The sequence below is a fragment of the Leptosomus discolor genome, chromosome 3 (genome assembly GCF_034619465.1).
Source record: "Leptosomus discolor isolate bLepDis1 chromosome 3, bLepDis1.hap2, whole genome shotgun sequence".
NCBI classification, from domain to species: Eukaryota; Metazoa; Chordata; class Aves; order Leptosomiformes; family Leptosomidae; genus Leptosomus; species Leptosomus discolor.
The window spans coordinates 46698208-46718689 of record NC_141393.1 but is presented as its reverse complement, the minus strand read 5'-3'; the positions used below and the strand labels follow the sequence as shown (position 1 = coordinate 46718689).

At 43.1% G+C, this 20482-nt stretch overlaps 1 protein-coding gene across 1 annotated transcript; it reads left to right on the top strand.

The window, feature by feature from the left end:
* The first annotated feature begins 238 nt into the window (after positions 1 to 238).
* LOC104350697 (1-aminocyclopropane-1-carboxylate synthase-like protein 1) lies at positions 239 to 14986 on the top strand. The gene is made up of 15 exons (XM_009956608.2): positions 239 to 875; positions 1990 to 2603; positions 4099 to 4158; positions 6834 to 6904; positions 7455 to 7524; positions 8670 to 8736; positions 9196 to 9293; positions 9874 to 9951; positions 10959 to 11059; positions 11728 to 11817; positions 12861 to 12906; positions 13056 to 13197; positions 13792 to 13934; positions 14315 to 14468; positions 14688 to 14986. The coding sequence occupies exons 1-15, from the start codon at positions 239 to 241 to the stop codon at positions 14984 to 14986; spliced, it is 2670 nt and encodes an 889-aa protein (XP_009954910.2).
* The last annotated feature ends 5496 nt before the right edge of the window (positions 14987 to 20482 follow it).

The following is a 20482-nucleotide window of genomic DNA, read 5'->3' as shown; positions in this document are numbered from 1 at the left end:
GCGGGGCCGGGCAGGGCCGAGCGGCGGGCGGGACCCTCGGCGCAGCCCTCCCCGGGCGCCCCCGCCGTGCCGCCGCCACTGCCTTCCCCCCCGCGGCCCCCCTCGGCGCCCCTTCCCGCCGCTGGCCCGGCGGGGCTCGGCCCGGGGGGGCAGGGCAGCGCGGGGGCCGTGCCCCCGGCGCGCCGGCACCGCCCCGCCGCGGGCCGCCCCGCCGCCCCGCGGCCGGGGCCCGGGAGCGATGGATTTTCGAGGGAAGAAGTACGAGCGCGGCAGTAACTGGTCGGACCCCGAGGTGGTGGAGCTGCTGCAGCTCTGGGCCGACGAGTCGGTGCAGATGGAGCTGGAGAGCTGCTTGCGCAACCAGCACGTCTTCAACCGCATCGCCGAGGTGCTGCGGGAGAAGGGCATCCACCGGACAGGCGACCAGTGCCGGGAGAAGATCAAGAAGATGAAGCTGGAGTACCGGCGGATCAAGGACAACAGCAAGGCCGCCCGAGGAGGTCGGACATGGAAGTTCTACGAGGTGATGGACCGGGTGCTGACCAGCCGGCCCACCCTGGCCTACAGCTCCCTGAGCGGCAGCATGATGGCTCAGCAGGTGCTGCAGGGCAGCATGGTGGAGAACTACCATCACCAGTTCGCCTCCTCGGCACTGCCCTTTGGACACTCTCAGCACCCCGAACTGATGGAAATCAAATGTGAGGAGGTGAACTCTGATGAACACTGCTTGACCCCAGAGCCCCCACCATCCATGTCTTACCAGCAGGGCTCCCCTGAAGAACATGAGATGGAGAGAGCCTTCTTGGAGAGGGCCCAGAACGACTCTCCCATCTCCAGGGTGGAGATTCCCATTGAAACCAGTGTTTCACCTTCAGGTAGGGATAGCCTTTTACATTCCAGCATAAGGTTTCTGCCCAGTTTCCCAGAAGGAGGTATTTTTTTTTCTGGAGCAGAGATAGACACCTGGTTTTCGCCCTGACATTTGGATCCTTATTTTTCCATGTCCCAAAAAGCTTTAAAGTAGAAGGCTGGTATCTGCATTCATGGTCTTCTGGCCATTCCCTAAATGTATCTTGCTGCAGGTAAATAAAATCTGAAATTACTGCGCTAGGCTAAATATTGTGTATGAAACCCAAAGGGCTGGCATGTCTGCCATAAGTTGGGCTAGGCATTTGTGCTAGATTTCTGCATATAATGCTGACAGTACTTACTTTATTGGAGAAAAAAAAAAAAAAGCGCATGCTTTTTGTTGTCGTTTGAGCATCACCAGGGCTGTCTGCGGTCCTCATGCTGAATTGTATCAGGAGACCCTCTTCTTGCCATGGCTACACTATAAACCTGCAGGTGAAACTTTCCTTGCCTTCTTTTAAAATATTTTATGGATCTAATCTTTTAGGACACACAACAATGAAGAATACTTGGGAATAATCATTGCCTGGCTTTCTAAAGTATTCATTAGGACTTGGAAAGAAGATGGTTTTGAAAGTCACTGGCAGAAACAGCGTATCTGTTTACAAGAGACGAGGCTCCTGCACTGAAAGTGCAGTTGGCCATTGCTTGGCTGCCAGGACGGGAACAGTCTGGAAATTCTGGAGGTTTCAAATCGTTCTAGGACTGGCTGATGGAAGAGACGATAACCAGTGTGAGGTTGATGTCTGAGATCAGGAAGAAATGCTACATCCTCTTCGTTTGTTGCATAGTTAGTCCAGTGGAGGGAACTGAATCATTCATGTTAATTCAGAGGCCGAGTATGGGTTGGGGGCTGGCAGCATAATGGGGTGCCCAATGCGTGAAGTTGAAAACAAACTTCAGCAAAACTTGCAGACTTCAAGATGTACCTGGCAGGGTTTACTTTGGTTTTCCTGTAATAACCCTACAGTAGATCAAAGGGTATTTCCTAGGAAGGGCAAGGGAAGGTGGTGAAGCACGTCCGCGCCACTTTACTTCCTACGTGTTTAATTTTTCTTCCTTGCTTTTACGTGTTCACAGGTTTCAGTGAGCCCAGCATGGCAAACTCGTCACGGATCCAGAACGTGGTTCCCCGGCCTGGCTTCTCTGCCTTGCATCGACTGAGAAAAAAGAGGAAAGGCCAGCGCGTGAAGGACCCGCTCGACGATCTCTTGCTGAAGACCCTGACCTCTCAGCGGGCCATGGAAGAGCGCTTTTTGCAGATGGAAGAACGCCGATTTCAGCGAGATTTGGATGTGGAGGAGCGTCGGATGCAGCTGGAGCAGCGCCGGTTTGAACTGGAGAGGGAGCATGAGTTTCGCATGTTCAATGTCTTTGCTCAGATGCTCAGCATCCTAAAGCAGAGCCATAGTGGCTCCTCCTCCTCCGTTGTGGTGCCTCGGGGCTTGGACTTCAGCCAGGCATTGTCCGAAATTGCGGGAATGGGAGGAGGAGGAGGCGACCTGCAAGAGATGAGGGCTCGGCAGCTTACTGAGAGAAGGGTTGACATGCACAGCTTCTGTAACCCCAGTGACTTCCAGAGAAGCCCCTACCTCTCTGCTCGCGGCAACATTGCCAGCATTTTTCGTGGCTCCACTGAGGAAGGGTACAAAGCTTATCATGCTGACAAGTATGATGAAGACAAAAACCCAAATGTGAGTGAGAACCTCAGAGTGTTTTCATGGTTTTCTTTCTAGGAAAAAAACTTTCATGGAGGTTTGCTGACAGATACACTAAAAGTGTAGGGGATTTTTAATCTCACTAATACATGGCGGGTCAAGCTGTTTGAGGAAGAGAGATAAACGGTAGCTTTGCAGATCATCTGTGTGTCAAAGGTGAACGCAGTTCTCAGGTCAGGTTTGCACACCTTGATTTCTCTGTGGGGAAATATTCGCAGTAGTAGACCTTGAAAGTTGTAAGAAATCTGCAGGAACAAGCAGAGCTCCTGTTCCTCCTTTCACCTCGTCACCTCTGTTGCCCACTGAAGACCATCTTTGATTATATCTGATTATTGCAGGTGATGGGTGCAGGAGATACAACGACTAAGTAGTAGACTTTTTTTTATTATTGTTTAGTTACTTTTAACTAATACTCAGCACTTTTTCTGCCTGGTCATGCTGAGCTGCTCACTTGTAAGTAGCTCATCATACCCCCCTTGTGGCACAAAGGCTGAGTCTTGATACTTCATGGCAAATTATTACTGAGTAACAAGTGTAGTAAATATAAATGATGATTTATATGTGGATTACTTTTAAATAGATCCCGCATTCAGGTACTGAACTACTAGAAAATGTTTTGTTATTAGCCCTGACTTTAGTCACACTGTCTTGGGAAGTGAAAACTAGATTTTTAAGGCAGAAAAACAGTGAAGTTTTTGATACAAGGTGCACTATGAGGCGCAAACTGCCTCTTCTACCAGCTGTTGTCTATGGAGGTACAAATGCCTAAAATTGCACTTGTACTTTAGTAACATCATAAAGGTAGGGTTGCTTAGATTTCCTTTCCCATTTTTAAAAATTTATTTACCCAACCTCTTCCAGTGATGAAAATGTGCTAGTAGATTCGAACTCTTCAAGATCTAATGTAGTGCTAAATAAGCAGGGCCAAATCCTAAACCTGGAACTGTAGGGTCATCTCTCCAGAGGGGAAAATTTAGTGTTTTACCCACTTTTCATAACTGCGTGTTTATGTGGTTTCTGAGCAAATCAGTGGGATGGAATGGTAATGACTGATAAACAAATGCTTTTAGGTAAAGAAATATATCCAAAATCTTGTTTAAAACTGCTGCAGAAGGGTAAACCTCGATTTTCTCGGAATTGTTGTAGGATTTCTTTTGTGGTTAGATTGCATACCAATGAGTGAATTCAAGATTAAGTTAAACGTGTTCTGTAAAGAAGTATAAACCATTAGTACATACTCATTTACAGACAGTTTATTGACTAAGAACCTGAGTGCCTGGGATATATAAGTAAACACTTACAGTTACATGTCTTGAGTTATATATGGTGAAGTTTATGTGAACCGTGTTTTGACTTTCCCTCTGTAAGCTTTTTGGAGGCAATTTAGTGAAGTGATAGGCAAGGTGATGTATGCACCTGCATTTTAATGTTAGTGTTTTAATATTGAACAATAAATTATTTCTTTTCCTAGGGTATAATAAACTTTGGCACCAGTGAGAATAAACTCTGCTTTGACCTGATGTCTAAGCGGGTAAGTCCTGTTCTAAAAAGAAATACTGAATTTGCTGTGTAGTTCCTCCTCTGTGCTTGTGCTTTCCTGGAGTTACTACTGTTGCTCATGTTTCTCTGGTAAAGCTTTTAATCATGAATTTTTTATTTGTTGGAAGTCACTTTTGAATCCAGCTATTTGTACATTTATTGATGTTATTTTTCCAGGAGGGTAGGAACAAGGGTGTTTTTCTGTTCCTCTTCATGATGGGTTTCCCTTTGGGAATGTACTTGGCTCAGAAAACTAAATGAAAATAAGATACATTTTATTTTCTCCTGCTGAGTTGATTTAATAGAGAGGTTTTGAAATGGATTTTGAACTCTATTTAATTTCACGGATCTTTACATCTGTCCGTTATAGAGTGACATGATTTGGACACCCAGTTCTGAACTTACCCAAAATGTGCACCCAAGGGTGGCAGCAGTGAATGGTGGCCACTCTTGACATCTCTTGAAATCAGGCTGGGTCAGCTGCTCACTGTGTTCAGTTGCACCTGGGAGAGGCGGGAAACACACGGCACAACAGAAAAAGTAGAAAAAGTCAAAAGAAACCAACAGGCCTGTGCTGTAGAGGCATGTTTCTGAATCCCCATTAAAATCAGTGACCTGGTGCAGCGTGCGAGGTGGGCAGGTGGCAGTTTCTCCTACCTGAAGTTGTCTGCGGGGAGGGAAGGCGGCTGAGGGTCGGACAGGCGGCCACTGCGGTTTGAAGTTCGTGGTTGTTCCCATTCCACCAATTCCCACCCTCAAAATGTTCCTTGTTTTATTTCTGCCTGCCACTCCACTGACTCGGGGGATGCTACCCCACCGCTCCGCCTTCCAGCTAAAAGAACAGGTAAGGCAGACCTGCTGCCTGCACGAAAAAGGTGCCTTCTAGGCTGTGTAGGTGGTACCTTCCTTCGCTGTCCTGTCCCCTTACAACTAACACCAAGCCTGCAGGAAGTAGCGCAGAGGGAAACGGTAGTCAGCTGCATCTTCACTAGCCTTATTATGAAAATGAGTTAAGACTTCGTTGGCTACAGTGAGATGAGCCATTACTCTTGTGGCAACAAGCTGAACAAAGATATTGTTGCCAGCTTCTTGGTCATTGCAGCCTGGAGTTAAAGTATGGATTCACTGAATGCAGCACCAGCTGGGAATGTAGGCCAATAATTTGGGACAATAAGTAGTTACTGTTTCCAGTGAATAAAGTAATGTATCAGATTTCTGTCTTCAACTTTTGACCCTTAAATTAGAGAATATTTTGTGGCGTGAGATCTCAGATGGTCTTCCTTTCAGTTGGCCCATCTGGTTTCCTTAGCCCTTCGGGCATTACCTTTAAGGGTTCTCCTCTTTATTATTGTATCACCATTTTTGGCCGAGTCTGCTGATGTGTTTTATGTTGCATTCTCTAGATAAGTTTAGGAGAGAGATCTAAGGAGGCACAGTTCTGTGCTACATAGGCTTCAAGAACATCTACAGCTGAATAAAGGAACTTTAATCCTATAATATCAGGTTGTAATTCTGCATGGGATAAGGGCAGTGTCTTTAAACTCCAGAGCTTGGCACCAGTTATTAAAACACCAATACAGAATGTTGTGGTTTTGTTATTATGTGGGAAACTTTCACACTGCATGTTGAATTTCTCTCCTCCCTTGCACTACCACATACTTGTGTCCCCGCACCGTCACCTTTTTTAATATTAACTTATAGATTTGGTTGCCATTAACTATTTGGAAGGTACTTTGTACATAATATTTGTTTATTCCCTTTTTGTTTATGTAAAATGTCGTCTTCTCTCTGCCTGTATCACTGCTGTGCTTTCCCTTGCAACTTCATAGAACTGGATTATGTGAAACCCTGATACCTACAACCTTGAAAATATATAGATAAAAGCAGTGTGCATACTTTATCTAAATATAAACATTAAAAAGGGCTCCACGGTTCAGGTGAATCAGTCTTTGAGGGCAGAATGAACTCCTAGTAAGGAACAAAGTGACTGCCCCAGGGAAGAATTATCAAGAAGATAATGTAATTTTTCTCTTGTCTTTTGAAATCTCCCTTTATGCTTTAACACTTAGCAAAACTTAGCAGAATTATAGATCTGAAGGAGCTGCATTAGCTTGGAACTTAAACATAGATGAAAGTTAGAATTCATTAAACAATTTATACATTGAAAGTTTTTTAAAGAAAATACATCTCTGACTGTGACTCAAAGTCCTTTCTATCTCTTTCTGACAGTCTAGACTTGAGCTTTCACAACTGGGACTTTCCAGCTGAAAGGTGTTGTCCTCAAAGCTTGGGCGAAACATTCTTTGGGTTTCTTCATTTGCTAAGAAAGTCTTCTACAGGCATCTTGGTTCTGAGCATCGTGTGTATTGCCCCTTCTGTGTCCTGTTTGTAGATCTCCATGCAGCAAAGTTTTGGCTGCAATAACTTAGCATAATCTCACATAACTTGAAGTTATCACTGATCAGTTTGCTGGTCCTTGTTTCTCCAAGCTGCATTAATTTTGATGGTCAGTGGCTTTCTCAATCCAGTTTTACAACTGTTGAAGTTGCACGTGTGTGTGTGTGCGCGTGCGTGCGTGCAGGTATGTGCCTGTACAGGCATCCCGTCTGTCTCCATGTTTCTGATATCAGTGATTGTGCTTTTAATGGCTCTTCTCATTGCACCCAGCTGACACAGACCGATATGAATCTGATGGAGCCTCCACTGCTTCAGTATCCTGACTGGAAGGGACATATGTTGTAAGTCCGCTCTTTTCTGTAGCACTTCTCTCTGTGGCTACTTCTCTGATAAGTGGAATGAATGAATACAAACTGCTTCTGCCACACTTACTGGTTAAAACTTTTCTAGGTCATTTGATAGTTTTTTTCCTCACAAAACTGTAAATTGGCTGCCCTACTAGTTCATCCAGTTAAAAATCCTTTTATGTGAGAGAAGGTGCAAATTTTCTAAGATAAACACAGTTTTAAAAGCAGTGTATACATTAACAAATTAGGTAACTCCAAACAATTTATTTGAAACGTACTGAACATTTGGGGACTTTAATCCTTCTCTTCTGTGCCTTGATTAAAGCTCATCGGAAATAATATGCACCGTTACAGACATTATCCATGTCACCTTTGCTGTGTGTGAACATCATGTCTGTGGCGTGGGCCTCAGCTATCTGGTTTTCTAGCTGTTTTCACCAGACTTTGCTGTGCCCTGGCTCTATTCTCCTGAGATGTGGACCTGGGGAAGCCCAACCTCTTGGAGAATATGCTGAATCAATATTTGCTTTTGTGTTTTTCTCAGTTTACGGGAGGAAGTGGCTCGATTTTTGACCTATTACTGCAAGGCCCCTGCACCTCTTAAGGCAGAAAATGTGGGTAACATATTTTCCATCGGTGTCTATTCTAACATATTGCCATTTGTTGTCAAACAGTTTCATCTTTTTTTTAAACAAATTATTTGGTAAGATGACAGCCTTTTATTGTGTAAATGAGATTGATTTATAGCCATTTCAGTAGCTTTTGGTGCACACTTCAGCCAAAACACTTTGAGTCTACCATATGAGTTGCCTCATGCCATATGAGCATGAGTTGCCTCATGCTTTCCTTTTCTGTGTGAACTCCTCATGCCAATGCTCTCAGTGGGGCTTTATGTTTTCATCTTCTTATTCAGCTCTGGGACCAACTGTGCCCATATCCCTCAGCCTCGACAAAGAGTGCCCATTGTTTCAGTTGACTTTAATTTCGTTCCGTTCTGCTCTTACACCTCAGGACAAAAATCTGTAATGGAGCCAAAAGTAGTTTTAGCCTGTAAAAACAGACCTTTTCAAACTTCGTGGCAGTGTCTCTGCAGGACTTGCTGACTTGGGAGAGATGCAGGCTGGATGCAGGCACCTGCAGAGGTCAGAGACTCCTGCCTGTGCTGAGTGCTGAAGGCACCAGGAGCTGGTGCAGCCTTTGCTTTTTCTGGCTACAGTAATTCAGCAGAAGCCCTGAAGTTACCGCTGATGAGTTTGCTGATCACTGCTTCTCCAAGGCAGCAGATTCTGCCTGATAATTGAAGTGAAACTCGTGGGACCTGTAAGCGTCTGTCTTCCAGAAGCAGGAGTCAAACCTGCTCCTGTACAAGGCAGTGGTTTCCATTTTTGCACAAATTTGGCAGGAGGTCAGAGCTGCCATTACCACAAAGCGATGACAACATGTATTAGCTGGTGAAAAGTAGTTTATGTTTCTAGCAGTTCAGAACTGCTCCCAAATTTTTTCCCTATTTGAAGCCTACTCTTTTTCTAAACTGCTTATTAGAATCAAGAATGGCACTGGGAGAAAGTGTCTCTGAAGCAAAGAACAGGATTAAAGTTATTTCTGGTAGAAGTGGAATTTCAGCAGGAAAATTCTGGGAACATCCATGCTAGAGAATAGGGGAGAAAATATGTTTCAGTGATAAGGTCAGAAATTACTATTTTATAGTGTTGTCCTTCTATGGACAAATTTATCACTAGCCTCTCTCTGTCTTCTGCAGGTGATTGTTTTAAATGGTTGTGGCTCTTTATTTTCTGCATTAGCTACAGTCCTTTGTGATCCAGGGGGTAAGTAGATGGCTGGGAGATATTTTTAATGTTTATTTTTGCTGGGAAATACTGTGTTACTCTGTTTAAATATTGTTTGACAGAAGTGAAGTAGTGGAAGTAGCATTGACCTACTGCGAAATTCTTGTTTCCTGCAAGATTATGCTGTGAAATTCATCATCTCCATGGTCTGCAGATGTCATGCACTCACATTTGTTGTCTTGCCCTGTCTGCCTTCACTGTTTTTGTGGTGCCCTGTTTTAGTTTGTTAGACCAAGTGTAGGTTATGTTCATGTTCACCTGGGTTCTTGCAGAAGATTAAAGAATTAACGTAAAAATGAAGTGGAGGAAAAGGCAGTACCATTACAATGTTTCCAGAGGGCACTGCTGTTAAAAAGCTTTCATGTTTAGCTGAAGTACATTAGACAAGAGAGAAGGACTGTGACCTGTTGATGACCAATTTTGTTTTCTCTGTTCCAGAAGCTGTTCTGATTGCTACTCCCTTTTACGGTGGTATTACCCAGAGTGTCTTCCTCTATGGTAATGTCAAGCTGGTGTATGCCTATTTAGACAGTAAGGTAAGATCCGAGGGGAGGGAATACCAGCCTCTGTAGTTAGAAAATAATTGATGCTGGAAAGTGCCGAGCTTTGGGAACCTCTGAAAGCAGTCCTCAGAACAAGGATAGACTGCAGCCTGTGGACATTTTCCCAATTTATTGCTGGGAAACTGAGCACATAATTTGCAAGAAAGTTGTTTGAGACCATAAATCTGGATTCCAATCTTGTCCTTTTCTTGTTTCTTACTCCCAATAACAGCTCTTGAGAGGAAAAAAAATTACCATTTTGAGCCTTGGAGACAGAAGTGTGTACTGTCCTACTAAAGATGCTCCTAGGAGTGGAAGAGCAGATGGAGGTCTTGCATTGTTTCAGTTATTCAAGGATTAACGGAGAATTCTCTGTGTGTGGCCAGCCTATGATGGACATTTCTTTGATTTTATTTATTTATTTAGTTAGTTATTCTCTCTGTAGTATAGAAGGATAAGAAGATGGTTGCTAGGTCATAATTGTTGGGTTTTTATTTTCTTTTGGGGAGGATTGGCTCAAGACAGACTCTATTGAAATAATTTGGCCTTTTTTAATCTTTGTAATGTCTTTCAGATTACTGGAACAAGCACTCGACCTTTTCAGCTTACAGTGGAAAAACTGGAAAAAGGCTTGCAGGATGCCCGGGCAGAGGTGAGTTTAGCTGAGCTTCACATTACCAGTTAAGTCTACAATATGTTTGAGATGGCACATCCCAGAAGTGACTTGAAGATCAAAACATTTTCAAAACCTAGCACCTGGCTTTCTGGTTGTCCTTGCAGACCACCTGAGATTAGGCTGCTTCCGAACTCAGGGGCAGTCTTAGGAGGAATCAGCCTGTATTGTGTCTATCCAGTTTTGGTCACAGTAGATAAACCAGGAGTACTAGACCATTCACAAAGCACTGCAACCCATTCATATCCTTAAAAAAATGTACTTGGGCATGCACTAAAAAGTCGGGACGACCCAGGGTTTCTCCTTCAGGAAGGCCAGCTGAGTTACCTCAAAACTGACTGCTCTACAGTAGTGCAGATGCATCCACTAAGAACACCATGAGTTTTTGCAGGAGGGAGAGACGTGCAAATCTAGAGGATAAATGCAGATGAGTATCACCTTTCTGAAGAGTTAGCCTGTAAGTTGTGACGTGGTCCTAAGCCCTATATATGTTTAGCTGCATCTTTAGATGATTACCGGCTCTGACATCTCCAGCCAAGTGTGTTCTAAATGAGAACAGTTTGCATCCACGTAGCTCAAATTCCTATATTTCTTCCCTCATTCATGGGCAATATTCAGTGATTTGTTACTTCCAAATTACTGATACAGCTCAGAGAAAGTTCTCTTCCATGCTCAGAATGTGTGAGAGCCTCCTTCTCATCAGTTGGTTGACCAGATGGCGATGGTTGTGGCAGACTACCTCTTTTCAAAATCACAGATTCATTCTATAAGCTTTTCCTCAGTTCGCTTTGCAAGTGATGTAATTGTAAAAAAAAATAATCTTAATTTGTGGCTAAAAGTATTCTCATACAAATCTAACCTCTGGTGAATAGTCATGGTGGAAGCTCAAGGTGGGTCTTGTGTGGCACTCACTGCGCAAGTAGAGGGACTGACAATTTATACCATGATGGGTGCTCTCTTAATACTGCATTATTTGTGTTCTGCAGGGTGTCACTGTAAGGGCCTTAATTATTCTGAATCCCCAAAATCCCCTTGGGGACGTTTACTCCTTGTCAGAGCTACGGGATTACCTGGAATTTGCTAAAAGGTATGTCTGTTTGGAAGGCCGAGGCATCCCGAGTCAGATACGGCTTCCAGAACCTGGTGCACTACTTGCTGTCCCTGAATTTATCTGTGAATATCTTTTAAGTCCGGCAAATAGTCTATTCTTCACACACAGTGGTGGGCTTAAGAGAGGAGAAGGGAGTGCTGGAGACAAGGGAGCATGGGCATACAGTTGTCTGGAGTGGCAAAGCAACTTGAGTTGAAGAATGCAAGTTTTATTTGTTGGTAGCAAACACTGTGGTGCTGTGCTTCTCTGGTAGGAAGCTGAGTTCCTTTCAGTTTCTCTGTATGTGCAAAACCGAAGAAATATATGAAAATGTTTCCCAGGTTCATCGTGGATCACGGATACTCTGAGATTCAGAATCCATGATATTCTGAGGGGATGATGATACAACTTACTCTAGACAGGTTGTACATAGAGGAATTAATTTTCATAGTGCATTGGAAATGACTGAATTTTTATCTCATTATATGGTTGCAGTGGGTGCCAGTTAGGCAGATCTATCTCAAATCACGTCAATGTACACAAAACAGACCTTCTGAGTTGTAAAAAAAAATGCTTTACTTCTGCACAATTTGCTGTCCTTCTTCTTTGTATAAACCAAGTCCTTACAGCCTGCTTTTATTTCTGCTTCTGTTGTCCTTTTGCAGACATGAATTGCATGTGATAGTAGATGAGATCTACATGCTGTCAGTTTTTGATGAATCAGCCACGTTTCACAGTGTCCTAGGCATGGACAGGTAAAATCAGCTCCTACTTCCCTGGCCATCTTCCAGTGACAGTTCAACATGATGCCTTGCTGAGAACTTGTGACTGGAAGTTAAGTCATGAGCTAGCAAATTCTGAATCTGCCTTATGCTGATTTCTTTTCTTTTCTTTTTTTTTTTGTAATTTCTGAATGGCAAATGCATTTTGTCAACTGCAATCTAGCAAGTAAAAAATGGTAGTTAGTTTTCTGTTGTGGTATGCTTTTCCATGTGTGCTTCGGTATTTGCTTGTGACAGTCCCTAAAACTGGAAACAGATGTTTCATTTGTTGAGAGTGAGGCTTTTCTTCCTACCTAACCACTGTTACCTCTTTCCCATGTTTCTGTTGATGCCTGTGAAGACTTTCTGTTGTTATTTACTTTCTTTTTTTTCATACAGTAGTCATGGGTCTCAGTGTTATTACAGACTGGAGAACGGGTTTATTAGGTATTGATTTAATGAGATGAAAAACTTTTCAAATCTCACCTTTTAAAAACACGCTGTGTTTTTTGTGGTGATTTTTTGTTTGTTTGTTTGTTTTAAATTTCTAGTTTTCACCAGTGGTGCTATCTTTCTTTTTGTGCTCAATTGCAAGGAAATAAAATACCCTTGGTTAAGTGTTAGCTCCGTGTTGCTGGATGTACAACATTGCAAAAGAAGAATGGTATCTCCTTCTGCAAAATACTGGGGTTTGAAAGAAAGAAAATTATTTTTAATTCTTGGCAAATACGTTGGCACAGGCCTGGTTTCTGGCATTATATGTACAAGCTTCATGTGTGCAGGAAATCTGCGCATGAAATACAGCATTTGCAAGTATCTGTACATCTGAAATATTTAAGGATTGTGTCTAAAGCTAGTTCCAGGGAGTTCCTAGCTTCTAAAGTTAGGTCGCATTTGAATTTTCCCCACTTGACTGATGTTCCGCGCTGTCTGTCATTGTGTAATGCTGCCTCTCTGTTTCTGCAATGCTGCACTGGTGATCCAAAAACTTCAGCACCTATGACACTAACTGCCCATCTGCATCCTTCTACATACAGATTGCCTGATCCACAGCGGACTCACGTGATGTGGGGAATAAGCAAGGTGAGTGCTGGTTGCCATCGTGCCATGGCTTCCTGGCTGGTAGAGTTGGCCTGGTGTCCTCAAGTTCCTCTTGCTGGAAAGAACAAGGTGGTAGTAATAGGATCCTGGTCTTCCTGTGTAATAAATTAGTCTGTCTGTGTCTTCTGCAGGATTTTGCTGTCTCTGGGATTCGTTTTGGTACTTTATATACAGAGAACCAAGATGTTGCTAATGCGGTGGCTTCTTTGTGTTATTTCCATGGGGTTTGTGGACCTGTCCAGCACAAGGTTGCGCAGCTGCTTAGAGACAGAGGTGAGTCAGTAGCTCCATGTATGATCCTCTGCTGTTCCATGTGTCCTGATGCCTAGGGCATCCCCTCCCCTTATTTTCCCAAGTGGTCTCCTGTTTGTACAGCTTAACCGACAATCTTCTGTAATCCTGAAGCTGCCCATGTAACACGAGGCTGGCAGTTCTACAGAAAAGGACCATTCCTGCAGAGCTCTGGATCAGCAGGATTAGAGGAGCAGCTTTGAAGAAGCATGATATTATTTGTATAGAACTAGCCAGTGTTGAGTAGAACCAGCTGAGCAGAAACAAAGAATACAGGCCTGTGGGATGCGGGACATGGAACTGGGTTTATAGCTTTGCCCTGGATGGAGTGCTGATAATCCACAACAACTAAGAGCTATGAATGTAGGGAAACTTCCTCAGGAAGATACTCTTCTGCAGAGACATGAAACTGCTAAACAGTTCTTGCCCCTCTTTTTGCTATTTGAGGAAACAGAAAACAAAAAAAGGAGGTGAAGGGTGAAATGGAAAAAGGCACCGTGAGTGTTTTGGAAACTTGAACAGAACTGAATTCTTTCTCAGTTTGTGATTTTTGTCTTTATTTTCTCCTCTGGTCAGACTGGATCAACCAAGTGTACCTCAGGGCCAACCATGCCCGCCTAAAAGCTGCCCATACGTATGTGACAGATGAGCTGAAGACCCTTGGGGTTCCTTTTCTCAACCGCAATGCAGGCTTCTTTGTCTGGATTGATTTCCGAAAGGTTGGTAGACTTAGGAAGGGAGGCTTCTCCTGTGATGATGGCAGGCATGTAGTGCAACTGCATCTAGAGGGAAGTTTAATATTGCAATAAGCATTTTGTTTTAATGAGTCTGTTGTCTGGTTGAGCAGAGGGAATGGCTGCCTGGTATTTCTGTCCGTTCTTTTCCTTTCGTCTGTCTGCATTTCCCGCCTTGCAGGAATCTTACTGCTCTCAAGCCACTTTCCTCCCCATTTCTTCCTTTATATCAAACTGCTGTACTTCAGAGGTAAAAGGTGTCTCCCCTGGCCTTTGCAGACCTCATGGGAATCACAAATTCATGAGGATCTCGGTGATTTAGCCTGTATGTTACTAACCTCTGGCCCTTCTGCTGACTCTCCTAGTACCTTAGGACAGGCACATTTGAGGAGGAGATGCTGCTCTGGAGGCGTTTTCTGGATAACAAGGTCCTCCTGTCCTGTGGTAAAGCCTTTGAATGCAGTGAACCTGGATGGTTCCGCATCATCTTTGCTGACAAGACCCACCGGCTACAGTTAGGTGAGTAATGCTTTCTTCTCTTTTTCCTCCCACTAGAATTTCTGCAGCGCTGCTTGCTTCTCTCCTTATTTCTAAACTTACCCTATTATTATTATCCTCGTCTTCTCTGTTTTTCCTCCCTTTCCTCCCATCCTCTGTATTTTTCTGAATCTGATGTATCTGGGAACACTTGTGGCTTAAACTAATCCACTAGTGTTTCTCCTCCTTATACTACTTCAGGTATGCAACGTATCCGCAAGGTTTTGGAAGAGCGGGAGCAGGAGATACTGGCTGAGGAGAAAGAGCAGCCTTGTCAGTCAGATCAGGATGGCAAAGCAGACAGCACAGATGAAGTCATCTTTGTCTCCCGCCACCAGGAGCCTACCTGTGCCGGCAGCTCCAACCTTGGTGACCTCATTGGCCTCCTGCAGCAACAGATGCGTTCATCCGACTGGCTACAGAAAAATACAGCCGAGCAGTTTGCACAGGAAAAGCCAGAGATCTACGATGTGTTCAGCAAACTGGTGGGGAAGCAGTAGGTGTCAGTGTGCCTTCAGGGGCTTTCCTGAGCAGTGACTGACCCTGGGCCCTTAACAGCTCAGCAGTGACTTCCAGCAAATAATATATTTTCTGTATAGCAAGGAAATCACTTTGTAAAACCCCTCCTCTCCCCCTTGTTTCAAATCTCTAATTTGTATTATATAGGTGCATTCCTTGGATTGGGGTGAGGGTAGGGAATGGTGGGGGTCTTGTTTGCCTGCTGCCCCCTGCCCTGCGGCATCATTGTATTTTGTATTTCATTTCTAATGAATATGCTCTTACACTCTCTTATAAGGTCCTGTGGTGTCGTTCTTTATGCTTCTTATTTCCCGCTTTCCAAGAAGACAGAGACTTGAGATTGTTAACGTGTATAATGTTTCCCTTTTCCTGAATGACGATCAGATGTAACTAACTGTTTTGGGGCCAGAAGATGACTGCTTTCACAAAGAGGTGGTTTTGGGAGCTAGAACCCAGTGTCAGCTGTAACTTAGCCTCAGCTAAGGGTTAATAAGTATGTGTATGGGTTTATCTGCATGGGTGAGGTTCTTAGGACTGTGGTCATCTAGTCCAAGTTCTGTAAAGCTTTGGATTTTGAGTTGGTTTCCAGTCTAACCTCAGGTCAGACAGTATCCAGCACCCTTGTTTGCTGAAATGCTGGGTTTTGTTTCCATCTTTCTTTTTTGTATCCCTATAAATAAACAGCATCCATTGGCCTCTTGGCACAGTGTCTGCAAAAGAGCTAAGAACGGAGAGGCGACTGAAAGTGGATGTTCTTTCTGCAGCCTTCCTGTTCCTGGCAGTCCGTCCCTTCTGGTTAGCAGTGAGGTAGATTGACAAGACAGTGCAAATGCTTCTTCTGCCACTCTGCTAGGTGTACCTACTTTAAGCCCACAGGCTTGGAAGGTGGCACCTTCCACTATTTTCAGTGCAATTAAGGCAATTTTTTAGCTATGTTTGTCAATTTGCCAGGTAATTTTTTGACTAAACAGTATTCTTCAGTCTCCTCTCTTTTCCATTTTAAAAGACACTGTTTCCTGTTTGATGGTGATAAAGTATTTCAGTTGGAAAGCTTCTTTCACAGATACAAAGCTCTTTAATTTCCAGTACTGTAAAATTTTAGGTATCTTAAAGGAATTGGAGCTGGTTTTTCTGCATACATATTAATCCAGAGTTCAAGGAAATTGCCCATGAAAACTAAATGGAAGTACGACTTTGTCCTTCTGTAATTTGTTCTAGTAGTAACCAAGTTTCATCCTGGTGGCATTATGGAATTTTTTTCTATGAGTTAGAGAGGTGAAAGATAAAATTTAGGCTAAATTCTGTGCTGTCAAAGCAGTTGGAATTTGCTGGTCACAAGTGAAACACCGTCTTCTACTCTTCTGATCAAGCCTCCTATATGAAATTGGAAAGGTAGGAAAAAAACCCTTGGTCCCATGAAATACATGCATCTTGCTTAGATTTCTTCTCTGTAGATCCATTTAGGAGAAGGGTAGTATTGCGAGTTAACAGGAAATTCAGATTATTCTTTGGTTCAATCGTCCAGTAAAACAGCTTTCATTTTACCGTTACTTTGTGAGGTGAGATGTCAGTGATGGCTCACAGCAGTACTGTTGCGGCTCCATTGGTTTTGTTCTTGGCCGTCGTAGATTTGGGCTGGTGACCATGTCATAATGAGTGCCAAAAGCACATGTCTATATCATAAACCAAATTACTGAGGCATAGGTAGCAAATAATTAATGCGACTGCACTTTGGTGAGGTGATGGTGGAGAGTTGCCTGGATAGTGAGAAGGAGAGTCTGACCTGTGGCTGAGGAGAAGATGGTGCTACATGCGGTGGCTGTTAGGAGTAATTGGTCCCTCTCTCAGATGCCAGCGATGAGGCAAGGTTGGTGAGGTGATTGGTAAGGTGACTGTAAGGGCTAGTTATAAGCATCATATTTGCCCGTTGGCTTGGTATTTTTCCACGTACAACATTTTTAAGTACATCCTTTCATTATTATAATTTATTTTCCATTTGCTTTTGGGTGCCCACAAAGAAAGCTATAGCACAAGACAGGTCTCCTTAATGGAATGAGAGGCAAGACCTACAACCAAAACACAAATGGACTTACTGGTTTGCTCCCTCTTATTTATGTATCCCAAGGAGGGTCTGAGCAACAAAAGTTGGGGGAGAAAGCTCTTTGAAATGAAGAACCAGGTAAGACTGTATAGGCATTAGTTGAAGTGGTGTTTCAGGGGATTCTTACAACAAACTCAACTCATTAATTGCTCCTAATTTTCTTTTCTTTTGGTGTTCTGGTCACTCCTATGGTTGGAGCATGTTGATATACAATAGTAACAATTAATATAATGTTTTTCACCTGTAGATGTTTACTGCTCAGAAAGCAGATTTGTTGTGCTTTCTCTGTGGAAGCAGCTAGTAAAGCACACCTTTGTAGGAAAGAGGGTGTAATATACTTTCAGAATCATCTCAGCTAATATAATACAGCCCACAGTCACTTCCATCTGAGCCTGCTGTAACTCAAAATAACAGGACAGACATATGCTTTGTTGCATGGAATGTTTTCCATGTTTTTTTCAGGTTTCACACCTGCCTGAGGAGCTCTCTACTGAGGGATGTTAGCTTAGTCACAAAAACTCGAACTGTAACTAGAAATGAGGCTACAGAGAAATGTGATGTTATGAGGCTGCTGTTGGATTAAACATTTGTTTTGACTGTACAAACCCCATAAATTTTGAAAATGGCCTTTATGGTTTGAAAAGAATTGGTAAACATTTAGGAAGTCCTGTGTGTATGTATATAGACGTTAAATGGAACGGTATTTGCTGTAAGAATACCCTGACAGAAAAAACACAGGCTCTGCCTGTACAAAGTGTTTGTTCCTTCTGCTACCTCCGTGTTAGATGGTTTTTTGCTCACTATTTCTTATCGTTATTATTAATGGCCTTTTTTTTTTTCTGTGTGGCAAATCTCTACAGGGGAAAAAAAAAAGATTGACGGAGAAATGATTGAGGTCTGTCCTCCCTGTGTTTCTTTCTTTTACCAGTTTGTCAAGCACTAGGCAGAGAGAGCAGTACCTGACATGATCAAGCCAGTCAGATCTGTATTTTTAAAAATTGCTGCATTTTATCTAAAGTAAGAAGTGCCATCAAGACGAGTATAACACTGTGCCTTCATTGCTTGTGTCCATTGTAATTAAACAAGATGATAAAATCCACTTTGCATATAATGTTTGTGTTCAGGTTATCCTTCATTTGAGCCCAGAGAGGTGCCTAGATGGTTACATGGTCCTTGCCATGTTTCCGTCTCTCTCTCTTTCTTCCCCCCCGCCGCCTTCTCTCTCTACTCCAGAGAAATGTTCAGCGTTCCTAGGTCAGAGGTGGGAATTTCCTATATGGCACTGGTCTCGGTCGTAGAAACATCCCTAACATACATTTCAGGTCTGCAGTTGATGTGTCCATGTTTGTGGGAGAGGAGAATCTGCGAATCTCCAAATTGTTGACCTGTGTTACTTGCAGTTAAGCAAACAGCAGAGGTGGGGCCCATTCTAGATAAATATTTACGCAGGATCATGCCTGCTTAAGGAAGGAATCTGTGAAGATGAGTTTTCTCTTACTGAAACTGAATAGATCACAAGCAAAGTATCTGTAAGGGAAAATACTCACTAATAACTTAATAGTTCTCTACCTTAGCTGAGGAAGGGCAGCTGCTCAAATGTGTATTAGATTTTTTTTTTTTCTAAATAAATGCTAATACCTTAGTTGTTGTCTTTATTAGAATGCATCTGACTGAGCGTACGACTGGGCTGGCTGCTGTGGTGCTCCCCCCCATCCCCATAACCACCCAGTTTCTTAAAACGTGCCTTGGGGTCAAATTATCATTTATATTGACAATTTCTTTGCAGTCCTCCTCCAGTTACTTGGTTACAGAATCCCTTTGTCTCTCTTGTGCTGCTGGGAGAGCAGTGATTTCATTTCGTCAGAGAGGTGATGGCATACAAGGGCTGGATAAAAAACCTTCCCATGGAGGAAGCTACATGAATCACAGCGCTTGGAAATTTCTGCATCTAAAGTATCAGGTGTGCAAAAGGGTAAAGCTGCTTTTGCACTTTGAGTTGCATATGCAGCTATTTTTGTAAGATTGGCTGACCTAACAGGGGATTGTTTTGGTTCTTCCTGAAGCAATTCAGAGTGCATCATGAAGAACAGGGCAAGGTAACCTACAAGGATGTATGTACAAAGAGATGTGTATTCCACCTGAGAAAATTAGAGTGGCAAGATACACTCTTTCTTCATTCCAATTAATGCTTTATTTATTACTAACTACATAAAACACTGGCAACTGACCAATGACAAGATCCTAGGTTATATGCAGCTTACAAGTGCACCAAAGAGTCTGAGATGGTTATAAATACTCTGCTTTTTGTCCTCAGTTTGCCAGGATTGGTTATTTTTAGCAAATAGCCAGTTGACCTTATCAAAATGAAGAATCAAAAATAGTCCGGAAAAACACTGCAAGGAAAGGCTATTTTTAGCTCTCTGTCTATTCCCTGCTGCTATCCAGCAAGGTCTGATGGTACAGCTCATGCACGAGGACTTAGTTATTCTAGGCGAACACTCGTCATGACCTGTTCTTTCCCTGACCACTGCAGAAAGCATTCAATTGATTAAAGATTAATGCATCTGCAAACCGTGGCAGCAGAAAGCTTTAGGGAGGGGGGCATGTACACTGTCAGAGTGTTTCTACCTGCATGTTTCTGCCACGTTACAGTTTCTTTGAGGGGAACAGTTGCCTGCCTGAATCTCCTCACGTCTCACATCTTTCGGTGGGAGCTGTAGCAGCAGACCTCCAAAGTATACTTATGTCTCTTTTTCCTTCGAATTCAGGAAGGCAGTAGAGGCACAGACATCAGGCCGATCACTGTATTGGCCAGTGCCACCAGTCACAAACCAGCAGCACTGGAGGTGTACGATGGATTGGCTCAAGAGATAAAACCATACAATTGCCTGCTAGATACAGTTTAGTAATTAGACTAATCATAAATCAACTGATATAAACGAGGGTATCATTTGGTTGTAAGACATAAACCAAAAGGGTAAACCAAGGCAATGTCCTGGCTGTTAAAATATCCTGCTTTCTCTTGTACTAGAAACTCTTTCATTTAGGCCAGCGCCTTATATATTGGCAGTAGCCATTACCAAACTTTTCAGAAGAAAATATTAAGCTATGACTTTTTAGTTATGCTATGCCATAGGTTGAAAATAAGGTGGAAAAGATGTCCCAAAGCCACTGGTTTTCCCCCTCATATTTCCTTCTAAAGTCATCTCCTTTTATTATAAAGGTGTTTTCAGAATGTGCTGCTTCCAGCACTGACTGCATAAGGTGCACCATAATCTCACATGGAGCTGCTTTATGTTGTGGAGACACAGCACTAGAAGGCTCTCTGAGAGTCTCTTTCTCTTCTGCATACTGATCATCCCAGCAGAAAATATAT

Coding starts and splice junctions, on each gene's coding strand:
- LOC104350697 (XM_009956608.2), top strand. CDS start 239: ATGGATTTTCGAGGGAAGAAGTACGAGCGCGGCAGTAACTGGTCGGAC. Junction 876..1,989: donor AACCAGTGTTTCACCTTCAG/GTAGGGATAGCC, acceptor ACGTGTTCACAG/GTTTCAGTGAGCCCAGCATG. Junction 7,525..8,669: donor CACCTCTTAAGGCAGAAAAT/GTGGGTAACATA, acceptor TGTCTTCTGCAG/GTGATTGTTTTAAATGGTTG.